Source organism: Arachis ipaensis, chromosome B10, assembly GCF_059453495.1.
Source record: "Arachis ipaensis isolate K30076 ecotype BB chromosome B10, ASM5945349v1, whole genome shotgun sequence".
Lineage (NCBI taxonomy): Eukaryota > Viridiplantae > Streptophyta > Magnoliopsida > Fabales > Fabaceae > Arachis > Arachis ipaensis.
The window spans coordinates 135,381,066-135,395,942 of NC_142435.1; the positions used below are offsets into that span (position 1 = coordinate 135,381,066).

General features: G+C 35.1%; 1 protein-coding gene across 4 annotated transcripts; it reads left to right on the forward strand.

Moving 5' to 3' along the window:
- The first annotated feature begins 1,800 nt into the window (after window positions 1-1,800).
- On the forward strand, window positions 1,801-3,978 carry LOC107624496 (uncharacterized). 4 transcript variants are annotated; one of them, XM_016326987.3, is made up of 4 exons: window positions 1,801-2,048; window positions 2,449-2,518; window positions 2,603-2,918; window positions 3,304-3,978. In XM_016326987.3, exons 1-4 carry the CDS (start codon window positions 1,948-1,950, stop codon window positions 3,885-3,887), a joined length of 1,071 nt encoding a protein of 356 aa, XP_016182473.1. In that variant the 5' UTR covers window positions 1,801-1,947; the 3' UTR covers window positions 3,888-3,978. The 4 variants fall into 4 exon arrangements, with proteins under 4 accessions (XP_016182473.1, XP_016182474.1, XP_020969369.1 ...); XM_016326988.3 differs by having other exon boundaries at window positions 1,894-2,044; XM_021113710.2 differs by lacking the exon at window positions 1,801-2,048 and adding an exon at window positions 2,078-2,297.
- Window positions 3,979-14,877: the final 10,899 nt, after the last annotated feature.

The window sequence follows — 14,877 nt, forward strand, 5'->3', positions numbered from 1 at the left end:
AATAACCTTGTATGAATGGGTTACTGAATAATCGACATTGGGGGAGAAAAAAAGGTTTTATGGAATCCTCTAATTAATATGTTTAAACATAAAAAGCAATCCTTCCAGCTCGATTCGAACCAAACCACATTTTTTCTGGTCGGTTCGGATTGGTGGACCAATTGGTTAAATCTGTTTGTATCAAGTCGGGAGGTGGTAGATACTAGATAGTAGATACCAAGCTGAAATAGTTATTTCGCGAAATTTGTTTTGAAAACAATTTTAGAAATTATTATATTATATGTAGATAAAAAATCAGTTATTAAATTAATTTTTAATATAAAATATATAATATAAATAAATTAAATAATATATGTTTATATACTAATATACAATAATAATTTATTAGTTGATTTTTTTATTTGTATATAATATTTTTATTTTAAAAGAGTATTGGTCACATCTTATAAGAATAACTTGAGTAATAAAATATTATTTGCACATTAAAATTAGACATTAAAATTAATTATTATATATTATATATAAATATGTATAATTTAATTTATTTTTAATATATAATTTATATTTTAATATATATTTTATATTAATAATTAATTTTAATAACTAATTTTAATATATACATAATATTATTACTTTAGGAATGTGTTCAGATTGTATCTCAAAGAAGAAATAATTCAACCATTAATTAGACAAAGTTATTGAATATTTATAAATGTTGGATTAAACAAAAATAAACTAGAATAAAATAAATTAATGTAAAAAGGTGCTAACAGGAGAAAATTCACCTAATAAAAACTACAAAATATTATAATTTTGATATATTGTTAGAGTAAAATAATTTTATATATGTATTTACTTACATAATGTCATATTAATTAAAATAATTATATTTTATAAAAAGTTTAAGAGGCCAATATTTTTATTAAAATCTAGTCAATACTTAATTAGTAAAAAAAATGAGTAATATCATACTATTAAATGTAATCTCACATTATTAAAAATATTAATAATGACTAATTGATGGTTAGAAATCACAAAATCTTCTTGCCCTTAACACTCCTCATATTTTATATTGATCCCGTAAATAATTATAAAAAAATAAATGTGATTATGCAATTGTATAACTGTCAGTGCATTAAAATTAAATATATTATTTCATATATTTTTAATAACTAATTTAGTATATAATTTTATGTGTGCATGGAATATGGTCATAAAAGCTATTATCATTCTCTTATTTTAATTAATATATTGATAATCTAACACGCTTTGATAAATTAACCAGTAAGACATGAAAGGCTTATTGGAATTTATTATCTTGATTAATACGGTCTTGAGTAGGATTAAGGAAAAGTCTAGGGGCCAGCAGTTTTGTTGAATTTTGGCCAGCATGTAGCCAGCAGAGAAAGGTGAGTCATTGGATGAAAACTCACATCAATCTCACACCATTAGATCATCATTGATGGCTATTTGATGGCTACCAATCACAAAAGTTGCTGGCCCTTAGCATTGCTCTTAAAAATAATAGTTAAAAAATTAAAATATTAAAAAACACAAACATCATTTGTTTTTTCTTTTAAACTCAATCTCATCCTATTAACGGACAATTATGTTGAAGAGAATATTTTATTTAAAAAAATGTGCATGACACGGTAGGTGTTGGGAGTGGCATGCAGAAAGAAAAGAAGGATGAACCTTAACAGACGATTTGACCATATTACCCCTGGACCCTCTTAAGAATTACACATAGACAAGGATGAACAAGTGTCCTGGGTGCTTCTGCCACTTCTTGAAGACCTCAATTCTCAGAAAAACCCGCACATAAGAGAAGAGAAGAAAGATCAAAGTGTTCAAACTTAAGATGAGGTGAAACTCACGCTCTCTCCTCTCATTGCCACGTGGAACTCCTCATAAAAACACGACACACCCCCAACAACATCGTCATCAATGTGTTATTCACTCTTCTTTTACTTCTTCTTCTTCTTCTTCCATATCAAATTTGCAGCCCCCACACACTTACTTTTTGTTGTGACATTCCCACTGTGTGAGTGAGTTTTCCTCATTTCTCAATTCTTATGTTTTTGTTTTGGTTTTTGTTTTTGTTCTCTCTTCTTGTTATCATTATCAGTAATCCTGTTAGGTACCCTGTCCCATTGTTTTTTGTTTTTTAACTCACAATTCCCATTTGGGGATGTGACTTTTGTTCACAAAGATTTAAGCTTTTTTGGTGTAGTTAGTTTCTTTTTTAATGTTTATCTCATTTTGTGTAATCATCATTGCTCTGTTCTCCTTGTTAGGTAGAGTTTGGAACTATTTTAAGGTTACCATCATTTCAAATTCTGATTTTCTGCCTAACTTGTTTCTGCATAATGCATGTCCTTTGTTTATTTTTTGATTCATTGTTATCATTATTCTAATTATTGTTGTTGTTATTTTCTTCCTCTTCAGAGAGAACTCTAGGTGTCTTCTGTTGAAGGCCTTTTCTTTCTTTCTTTCTTTCCCTTTGAGTTCAATGGAGGTAATGCTGAAAAAAAAGAAAATGTTGAATTTTTCTCCTCATGCAATGCAACAAAACTAATTAAGAAAACTTTGATTATTTCAGACAGTTTATGGTGAGGAACAGATGAAGTGCAGCAACAAAATAGACCTGACATTGAAGCTGTCACCTTGTGGTGATGAGAAAGAAGAAGAGAGGAGGAGGAAGCTGAAGAGGTCATTATCAGTGATGAAAGATGGAAGCATCACATTTCTGCCATGTCTGAACAGATCAAGCTCTTTGCCATCAGAGGCTGAGGATAGCAATGGCAAGAGAATGCTGCATGAAAGGCTTAGGAGGATTGCTATGGCTGTCAATGGTGCCAACTTCTTTCAAGTCAAGTCACTTTTAAATCCTTCCGGGAATTCAAACCATATGCAGGGTAACATGCTAACATACTAACATTTTTGTTGTTCTGTTTTGGTTGTTGTCAAGTGTTCCATAGAAATTGTGTTTTTGTTTCTGTCTCCAATATGTGCTACTTTCATGCAAATGTGGAAACTACATTATATATAGGTAGATCTATACTTGCGAAAACATGTGAGAGTTGAAAGTCCTAAGGGATAGAAACAGAACATTTCATTGGTTTGAATGTGCTAATCAAAGCAGGACAATTTTTATGAATAAAGAAATGCTATGGAGAATGAAAGTTAACTCCTTGTTAAGAAAGAAAGAATCTCTCTTATGTTAAGATCCATGACTTAACATTATAACTTGTTGATTTGTTAACTGTTGTGTCACATAATCCTGTTTACTGATTTGTGCAGATGCACATAAGGCACAATCAAGCTCAGCTAAAGGACCCAACCTCAACAACAATGCATCAACCACGAAAACAAATGATTCCATGGCTTCCAACAAAACAACAAACATCAATGCAAAGGCGGTCGACCTCATCGACCTCAACACCGAAGCATCAACCACAGAGCAAAACAATTCCTTGGCTTACAAGAAAACAACCACCACCGATGCAAAGGAGGCGGAAGGCCTTGACCTCGACACCAATGCATCAACAACGAAGAAAAATGATTGCCTGACTTCCAAGAAAACAATAAACACAGATTCAAAGGAGAAGATTCCAGACAAGAGATTCAAGCTAGGGAACTACTGCAGCCTGAAAGGGGATGTGATGGAGATCCTTAGGCAGATACCGAGTGTGACGACGACAGGAGACGGCCCTAACGGGAGAAGAGTAGAAGGGTTTCTTTACAAGTACAGGAATCGCCAAGCTTGCATTGTGTGTGTTTGCCATGGTAACTTCCTCACTCCAGCAGAGTTCGTTATGCATGCTGGTGGCAAGGAAGTCGAAAACCCAATGAAGCAAATCACTGTTTATTTCAGTCCATTCTAGAGGTAAGCAAGTTGGATTCATAACTATGAATCTTAGATTAGTATGTAGAGGGAGCGTGGAAATTGTCAATCAAAACTATCTTTTATTAGTTTAACTTCCATAATTATTCATGGTTTTAAAATTAAAAAAAAAATATCGCCACCCCATAATTCTATGCATGGATCAATCATATCCGTATACCACCAAATTGACCTAGTTTAAGGAGGTTCAAAAAGAGTGAGAGTAACAACAATATGTACCCTATCAGAATAGATTAATTTGTTTAATTTGTTTAACATCAGTTGTTAAGAATGAGTACAATATTTATTGTTTTTAGTCAATAATATTTAAAAGTGTTAGACTATTCGATTAAATGTGTTGCATTATTGGTTTAAAGTGATGGCTAATACAAATTAAAATTGTTAACCCTTGAATTTTTCTCTAATACTAATATCACTTTGATCAATTGGTTGGTTGTTTGGTTTAAGTTGCACAATTACCTTGCTCATCTATCATGTATATTCCTCATGGTAATAGTAACAATTTTTAAATACAGGATTCACATATCCCTTTGGATGAATTTGTTTGATTGATCACCGCAAATATATTATTCATTGATTAGTTAGTCTCTATCAAAGAAAACTCTAATCAAAGGTTGTTCTTTTTCGTGCTAAGCATTTTATTACTAGTAATTCAATTCTGCTATTTTTTACAAAAGCAATTCCTCTCTCCTAAATCTGAGTAATTGTTTATTACGTAATCACGAATAAACGTCCTACTAAAATATATCATAAAAAATTTTTAATTACGACGGCATAAATTAATCATAATCTATGCACGGATACGGGACACCATACGGACACGCGGATTTTAAAATCTTACATGATACGGGAACACGCATACATATAAAATATAAAGTATTTTTTAGATAAATTGTAGTGATATTTTGATATTTTATTGATATTAAAATATAAATTAAAATTTTTAATTATTTTTAATGTCTTATTTTAATTATATTAAGTATTTAAAATATTTTTTATTTTAATAAATAATAATATATACTATATTTAAATTTATTTTAAGAATATATGTTAAGAATAAGATTGGACACGTTGACACGTGATGGTATTTAGGTGTGCCAAGGCATGTCTGGAGAAGAATTTTTTATTTTTTATTAAGACACGGTTGGACACAGTAGACACACGTGTCGGACGAGTGTCAGTAAGTGTCGTGTCCAAAATGTGTCTGACATGCGGACACGACAACTCAGCGAAGTGTCCGTGCTTTATAGACCATAATTGATTACCAACAAATTTGAGATCCTACATTATATTAGAGTAAATGGTCGGAAGACGTTTAGAAATTCGGGAGTCAATGGGGTGAGGTGGTTGAATGCGATAAGGCGATAGAATCATGCAAATCTTTTAGGCTACGTTTGTTTGCTGTCTTAACCAGGAATTGACAAAGACACAATAGCACATAGACATGAACATACACAAATTTTTTATCTTGTTTGGTAATATTATACATAACAGTACACTAGTATCCACAAATTTATCAAAATGACAAATTTATCCTCACCAATAACATCATTGTATCCACAACTACCACCATCTATAGCCACCATCACCATCTACTACCACTATCAGATTTATTATCTTCATCATTATCTATAATTATCGAAAAAGCATTGATAAATTTTTAATAATCACCATTTATCTCAAAAAAAAAAAAGAAAAAAAAATAGAGAAGACAGAGGTAATAATCACATTAACCATAACTAAAATAAAAAAAAATCACAGGAGAATGAAAGAGACGAGGGAGATGGTGAGAGAATGAAAGAGACGAGGGAGATGGTGAGAGAAAGGGCAGAGAAAGGTGCTACGATTTTCTGGGGCACGAGCGTTGAATGGCGACCTTGACTTGTTGTATTGAGAGGGTTGGATGGTGTTGCGACTTGCTGTGGGTTGAACGGTGCTGTGACTCTATGTCGCGAGGGATGGACGGTGAGGGCGACAGATCTGGACGAGTGGTGGCAGCGATGCAGAGGCGGCGACAGAAGAAAATGGAGGAGACACAAATTTAAGAACACAACAAAGAAGAGTTCGGCGATGGAGAGAGAGAGGACCATCGGAGGAGGGAGGCATGGCGGCGACGACGAGATCTATGGCAGAGGAGAAGAATCTGGAGAGAGGTAGAGGACTGGCGGAGAAGGAAGAGGGAGTAGAGAAAGGGGTTAGGATAGGGTTGAGGTAGGGATAAGGTTGGAATTTTTGAAATTAACTAAGGATAAAAGTGGAAAAAATTGTGTCTCATAAGTTGTATCTCAGTATCTCAACTCTAAAGAAAGACATTGAAAACATGTATTTTGAGTGTATCTGTGTACCACCGTGTCTATTCAAAATTCGTATCTCAGCGAACAAATAGTAGACGTGTACCATCGTGTCTATGCCTAAGTAAACAAACGCGGCCTTAGTGTTGGTCGTGTTTTGATTGATTCGTGTATAATGGACTTGATCAATGAATAGATTCATATAACAATTGGGATTAGTGGTTTTGATGTGTTTGTGAAAGAAATTGGTAGTGAGGTATATGGAGTGGTGTATTCCTAGGAGTGTAATCACGTAATGGAAGGAAGAGATCATGCTTCAAAGAATGGAACAGAAAGCCTAGTGATACTAGCTGGAAGCCGTCATTAGAGGGTTAGAGTGCGACGGACGAGATAGTGGTGGACGTGGTTAGAGAGTATGAGAAGGACAAGAGTAGGATAGTAGTTCCAGATATGGATTTGAATGAATGGAATAAAACTATTTCAAAAAAGGAAATGGATCAAAAGGCATTAAAGGGAGTTACTAAGGGTGTGGAATCTAAGAGATTTGATGCGGATAGTGAGAATTCTGACCAAACAATCTCTTGTAGCTATGAATATAATGGTGGAAGATCAAATTTAAAGAGTAACACTAATAATAATGAGATAATATGTGGAAGTGTGAGGCCCATTACACCAAATCATATGAGGAAGAGCTCAACATGCAGTTTGGGCCAACAAATCATAAGCCCAAATGAAGAAAGGGACTATGGACTGGTTTTGGACAAGTCTCAAGGAATGAAGCATGGGCTGATCTTGGAGTGCTCTCAAGGAATAGATCAAATCAGAGATGCATGGGCAGGTATAACAATGCATCCCCTCATCTGTCAAATTCAGCAGCGCAGCCGGAGAATGCTCAGGTCGCGCATGGTGGTCGCAATACGGTGGAAGAGGATGGAATCGGACATGGTTCAGGAACCCAGATCATGATAAGAAGTGAAGGGGACGTCTCTTTTGTCGTAGACGCAGTGACATCGAGATTGAGAAAGGGGAAACAAGTCATGATGCCGTCAATGGAGATAAATGCTAGAACATCTAAGAGGCCGTGGACAGATGAAAAAGGAAGCAACAAAATATAGAACCAAAGGGAAGAATATCAAGAGTGCGACTGTTGTAAGGAAGCACAAGTTGAAGAGGCTCACGGTGTGTCAAACTTGAGAGGTATAGCAACGACTCTAGTGATGCATGTTCAGATGAAAAAGAAGAACAATATAGTGATGGAGAATCAAATAACTCTGGTATGGATGCAAGCAATGTTATGAAGAACGAGGAAGAACGAAAGAGATGGGAGGAAGACATGGATGAAAACAGAAAAGTATGGAAGTTTGTCACAGAGACAGGGGCCATTCAGTATAACGATGATGATGACATTGTGGCTATCTTGCAAGAGCAGAATGAAACTTTAGCGATTAAAAGAAGATTTGCTAAGCAAAAGGAGAAGGCAAGAAGGAGCCGACCAAAGAATTGCAGAAAAGTGTGTAATAAGAACTCAAATGATTTTTAGTTCTTGGTATTGAGTTTGGTGAAATTATTTTTTTTTTAAAAAAAAAAAGCAAAAGCCCGTAAGATGGATATGCTAGGATTAATAGAGACAAAGAAGCAGGTTGTGACAAAACTTGATGTAAAAAGAATTTAGGAAAATGAAGAAGTGGGATGGGAATTTGTGGAGTCTGAAGAACATGGGGTGTATTGTTAATGTGGGATGAAAATATTTTTAGGATGAAAAACTGATACAAAGGAGAAAGGTGGATGTGTGTAGAAGGAGGTAAGGGAGAAAATAATTAATGGGTTGTGAATGGTACTTGGGAGGTTTATGGCTATAGTGTGGTAGTTTGAAAGGCACATTTCAAAGGCTATTTTCGGTTTCAAACCAAAAAGGATCTGTCATAAGGGAATATGAATTTTGGGATAAGATAGAGTGGGTTTGGAACTTTAGTTGGAGAAGAGAACTACTATACCAAGAAAACTGAAACTATTAAATGAACTACATGGTGTTTTGCAATTGACAAAGCTGTTAAGAGATATAGTCATATAGAGGTCATTGTGGTGTGAAAATTTGAAAAACTATACTCTACTACTATCTCCTTTGTACAAGTGTTACAGGAAGAGACAATACCATAAGACATGTCAAGTTTTAGTTTCACTAAAGATACATGGAGAGGATTGGTTGCGTCGGGAATTGAATTATTTACTTGGTTTGTCTTAGATAATAGTGTCAATATTAAGGATAGATTGAGTAGATTGGGTATAATTGAGAAAAATGATTCTGAATGTGTGGTGTGTAATAAGGATGTTGAAAGTATATACCACTTATTTGTTACGTGTGAGTTTTTGTGGCAGGTATGGTGTGCTTGGATAATTGACGCTAGAGGCATTTGGACAATACAAGGACCAACGAAGAAGCATTTTGAAAGTTGGTTGGATTGCCTTTGATCAAGGATCACTGGAAAAATGGTTGATTGAGTTATTTTTCACTTTTGGTATATTTCAACGGAGAGAAACCAGTGGATTTTTTCACAAAACGGCTATACTTGCTGCGGTGGTTATTGCTGACTCTTTTGAATGCTATAAGGCATGGAGTTGTCTTATTTCTTTTTGTTGTTGATGGCGATGCCGGAGATAATGAAAAAATTGAAGTTGTTATTCTACTCTTTTATTTCTGTTTATCTTCTGTCTAATGTTCCACCTTATTGTGTTGAGCTCTTTTTATTATTTTTTTAACTAACATCTTCATAATTTTATGTATCTAATATTTATAATAATATATCTATTACATCTATAGTATATATTTATTTCAATAATAATAAATGAATAAAAAGTAAAAACAAAAGTCAAATAGGCAAATTATAGCTACATTTAGTCTTCAAATATTTTCGTTATATTATTAGTTTATTACCAAAACCTTAGTTTTTGCCCCTTCCAAAAAATAAAAATAAATAAATAATACAACTATTTAAGTAAAATAGTCAAGTTAAAAAATTTTATGATTTTATTTTGATTAATATTAAATTGTTGATTATGCTATGTTAATTAAGATTTAGATAATCAAAAGATATTTTATCTATTATATTTTTTCTTACCTAAAGAATACTACAAATAAGTCAAATCTACAATTATTATTATTATTATTATTATTATTATTATTATTATTATTATTATTATTATTATTATTATTAGGGATAAGTACTGTTTTTGTTCTTTAACCTTATTTTTAATTTGTAATCGTCCTCAACGTTTCAGTTGTTCTCATAAAAAAAGTGTTTAAAGACCCACAAGCGGGCCACCACAAATGTAGAAATAGAAGTTCTAAAGTAAAACTAAAAGAGAGGAGGATCATGTTCATTAGTAATCATGTTGGCTGCTCCACCAATTCAGATGGGAGAGAAAGGAAGATTTTTGACAGTTGGAGTGGAGGAGTCCAGGAGAGTTTCATCAACTCAGGCACCAGAGGTTTTTAGGTCCTCAGTAGGGATGGTCTCAGCCTCAGGAGAAACAATTTTTCCATCAATCACGACTTTGTCGGGATCAATGAGAGTGAGGTCGACCTCGGACGCAAGAACCTAAAATTGAGCCTTTAGATTTTCAGCTATCTCATCTATCCCCAGAGCCACCGATTCCTCTAAGTACATGTGCTCTTCCTTCAACCTGGCAAGTTCTTCTTTCAAATCCAAATTTTTCCCAAATACGCAAGTATAACTCTCCTCAGCCTTCTTCTGCAATCCCTCTATCAAAGCACAAGCCACCTTGGACTGCTTCACCCTCTTGTGTAGTTTCAAAAGATTGGAAATAACAACTTCTTTCTTAGCTTCCAACCTTGACTTGGCCTCCTGTAGAGAAGTGAACTCAGCACGGAGGTCGATCAACTCTTTCTGGATAGTACCAAACGGAGTTTCCTCCAATTGCTTCACAAGGGTTGAACACACCCTTGCTGTCCAAATACCCCTCGAGCCAGTTCCTCTAAGTGTCTTTTGAAAGAGACATCATCCATGCTTATAGAACTATAAGGAAGGATATATTTCTCACAAAAGGCGGAGTTTCCTCCAATTGATTCCATGTCTTTTATTAATTTTATTATGTCTTAGTGCAAAATTCATCTTTTGGATACTACTTTGAGTTTTTTTGTTTTTCCTATGATTTTAGGTGATTTTTGGGCAATTTTGGCAAAGTCTTGATCAAGGATGAAGAAAGGATAGCAGATGCTGTCAGATCCTGACCTTTGTGTATTTCAACGAGCATATCTTGAGCGACAGAGGTCTAATTGGCATGTTCTTAACGATGTTGGAAAGTTAACTTCTAGAACTTTCCAGAAATATATGATAGTCTATACTTCTCTTCTAGATCACTGCTCCTAACTGGCGTTGAACATCCACATCTGGAGTTCAATGCCCAAGAAGAACCAAAGCCCAGGTTGAACGCCCAAGATTGACGTTCAACACCACCAAGGGACCAAGGGAGCACGCACTCACCCCCTAACTGGCGTTCAACGCCCATACTCCAAGATGAACGCCAGGCTTGGACTAGCACAAGACCCAAGTGGGCCCAAAGTGGATTTCAGCACTCCTTAGCTTAGTTTCGTTTATCTTTGTATATTTTAATTTTAAATTAACATATTTTAGAGTTAGCATCTCCTATTTAAAAAGTAGATCACCTAGGTCTAAGGAGGTACACACGGATATACAGAATACTACTTTGAGACCTTAGTTTTCTCTGTAAATTATGAGCAACTAAACCTCCTAGGTTAAGGTTAGGAGCTCTGCTAATTCCTATGGATTAAAAATGTTACTGTTTCTATTTCAATATATGTTTGATTCCATTATATGATGTATTATCGTTCTTCATCCAAACGAGACTGGGTATGTCCCTTTCTCTACATGAGTTCTTGTGAGTCCTAACCTGGATAGTATTGAGCTAAAGCTTGAGAATACATCACCTGAACCAATAATTCATCTGGGCTAATCGAGGATATGTGATATATAATCCGGTTAGTTATGGGTGATGAGGTTTTTGTGGCGCTAAGGCTAGAACATTGAGCTTCATTCTCTGATCCGGAAAATCTGACCTTGTCTGTGACGTTTTGAGTAGGATCACAAAGGAGAATGAATTGCGTGAGCTTCACCCTCGTTCATATTGAATGACCACTGACAACGGCATTTGATATGAATTAGAGGAGATTAACTTGATGAGAAGACATGAGTTAATCACTTACAGCTTTGCCATAGAATGAATTATTCATTGTTAAAGTAGTCTGTAAGAAGTATTAATCCAGAAAGATAAAGCATCTCCAAAGCCTTAACTGATTTCTTATTATTGTTTCTACGTTAACCCATTATTGCTTTCTTTACTATTTGTTTTATGCGCATTCAACAACAACTATCTTTCTATTCTCCTGACTAATATCTGTAGGATAACCATTGATTGTTCAATCCAACAATCCTTGTAGGATCGACTCTCACTCACTTGAGGTATTACTTGGACGACCCGGTGCACTTGTCGGTGAAGTTGTGCGAGTTCAATTTCGCACACCACCTGTCGTGCATTCTGAGATAGAATAAAAGGATTGTAGTGCCTATATTTCCTGGTTACATTAACTTCAGTGATATTGTAGTCCTTGTACTTTTGTGTTCCTTGTCGCGAACTTGGATCATACCATTCACATTTAAACACACACACCTTGTACGTAGTGCGACAGAAATACTCTAATTGAATTATGTTATATAACACACCAAACCATCAGAATGACCACCGCCTGAATCTCCACAAACCCAAACTCTGGTGTTATCTGTTTTCTTTTCAATTGACCACTATAAATAATGGAACCGATATCTATTAACATTCTATATCAGGTAGCTAGTGCCCTTATTCATTGGGTCTCAACTAAGTATAACTAGTTCTGAATCTATTGTGTCAGTTAGATGCACGCTGACGTATTCTCTAAACCAACTTAAAAAATTGTTCAATGAGGTATCTTGATTTGCCTCTTGGAATAATCTATATGATAGAATAGGATAAAGAAGTTTTGATTAGATTAAGAAATTAGTATCTTACTGATTACAATATTTACGAAGACTTAAAAAACTCACATTAGGTAGGGTGAAATTTGGTCACAGTTAAGCAACATATGCAGATGCGCGGCATCAATTTCCTTCTGCTCTAACCAATAGTCACTGTTCACACCAATTGCAGCTCCTCCCGAGCAAAAATTGGGCTGTTGTTCCACATGACAAGGATTCTCCCCTCTCATTGTCCGTTGCAACCCTTGTTCTACGTGACTCAACGTGAGGCTAAAAATAGAAAGAGCAAAATGCAGATATTTTTTTAGCTAGGAATGCTTTGCAGATGCTGTCCTCAATTCGAGTTCTATTCTTCACGGTGCTCTTGAATGGACCAATCCTCTCAAATGGGTATATCCACCGAAATTGGATCGCCCACATAGTATTGCTTCGTACGGTAAGTGGATTGCTAAGTGTTTCATAACGTCAAAAAAGGATGGAGGGAATATCTTTTTTAGCTTACAAAGTATGATGAGAATGTTCTTGTCCATGACTGTAAGATCATTAATGCTAAGTTTCGTAGCACATAACTCCCTAAAGAACTCACTTATTTCTGTAAGAGATTTTTAGATGTTGGTTAGAAGTTCTCTGAATGCGACAGGAAGCAAAAATTCCATGAAGACGTGACAATCATGACTCTTTAACCTAGCAAGCCTATCCTGTGGTATGTTTGCACATCTGCTCAAGTTAGAGGTGTAACAATCAAGAAACCTTAATCCTCTAATCCACTTACAAAAATTTTGTCTTTGCTAATTCATTAGAGCGAATACCGCCTTTAGTTTAGCTCACCGTCCGTTATCAAGTCTCTTTAACTCAGATCTGGCCGCTTGCAAATGTCCACCAAGTCTAACCTAGCCTTATCGTTGTCCTTTATTCACTCATTGTCTATTACAGTGTGCATGATATTATCAAACACGTTTTTTTCAATGTGCATCACATCAAGACAATGTCGAATCAAGTTATCTTTCCAATAAGGCAACTCATAAAATATACTCTATTTAGTCCAATTATGCTCCTTTCCATATCTCGGAGGTTTTAGACCTTCTCCGTTATCAATGATCTTTTGGAATCTACTGACACGGTGCCAAACTTACCTACCACCTAATCTCACGGGTGTCTCTTCTTATTCAGTTTTATTCTTTTTGAACGAGTCCTTGTTACGTTGAAAATGATGATTCACGTTGAGTATTCTTTGATGGCAATCAAACCACAAATACTTACCGCCATTATTCAACCAAAATGCCTTTCTATCCTCCATACAAATGGGACACCATTTTTTCCAGAATGGACCAACCTGATAATATGCCGTATGTAGGAAGTTGTTAATTGTCCACATCAACATAGCCCGCAGTTGAAAGTTTGTCTTTGTCAAAATATCATACATTACTACACCATGGACCCTCAACTCGATTAACTCATTCACCAAGGACTGCAAAAAGATATTTGTTTTGGCCTTTGGATTGCTAGGATCAGGTATGATGCAAGTTAGGAACATGTATGGGTCCTTCATGCACATTTTGGGACTCAGGTTATAAGGTGTCATGATTAGAGGCCAACAAGAGTATGCTTTGGCAAAATTGAAATTTCGTGCGAACTCGTTAGAGCACAAATCTAGTGTAAGGTTTCTAGACTCGCTCGCAAATATAGGATGGACCCGATCAAAATTCTTCCAAGTTTCTACGTGTGACGGATGCATCATGATTTTATCATCTCTCTTGTTGTTACTATGCTAGGTCAAGTGAGGGGCTAAACTCACTGATGCATACAATCATTTTAGCTTGGGGATTAAGGGCAAGTAGTGCATCTATTTCATTGGAATTCTCTTTAAATGATGTCTACCAATCTATTCTCTCTCAACTAGAAGCCTCAGTGATCTACAAAATCTGCATTCAGTTAGGTCTGCATCTGTATTGTAATACAGCATACATCCATTCACACAACAATAAATTTTCACCAAATTTAGACCTAATTTTGAAACTAGCTTCTTTGCTTCATAATGGCTTCGGAGGATGCCAGTGGACCCGACAATTACCAATTTGTTGCAAAGGGTAGCCCACTTATGAAAATACTCTTTGGTATGATTTGACTCTAACTTAATACTCATCATTTTGACACATGCAAACAACTCCGAATAAATGCACTCATCGAACAAATATTTTGCAGCAGATTCTAAAAGATGAAAAATCTCTTTGCCTCCAGGTTAGGCTCTTCTTCAACCTCTTCCAATTCTGTAACACTTGTTGTATCAAACACCATGATATGTGCTTCAAATATTTGTGATATGAAAAGATCAAATATTATTTAAAAGTTATTAGTTTATTTTGATGTATTTTGATTTTTGTTTATTTAGTTATTAGATTGAGTTTTATATTTGTGGGATTTAATATTTTCTTGGTTTTAACCTAATAAGAGGTTATAAATACCTCTTTAGCTATTGTAGTTGCAGTACTGAGTGATTAGAGGTGCCAAAGCACTTTTTTGGTTTCACAATGAAACCATGGTGTGGACAAGTGAGGTTGAGTGAGTCCCTCTCTTGTTGCACGGGAAATTGGGTAGAAGGTTGAGGAGTCCCTTCGATTCAATTACCAAACTA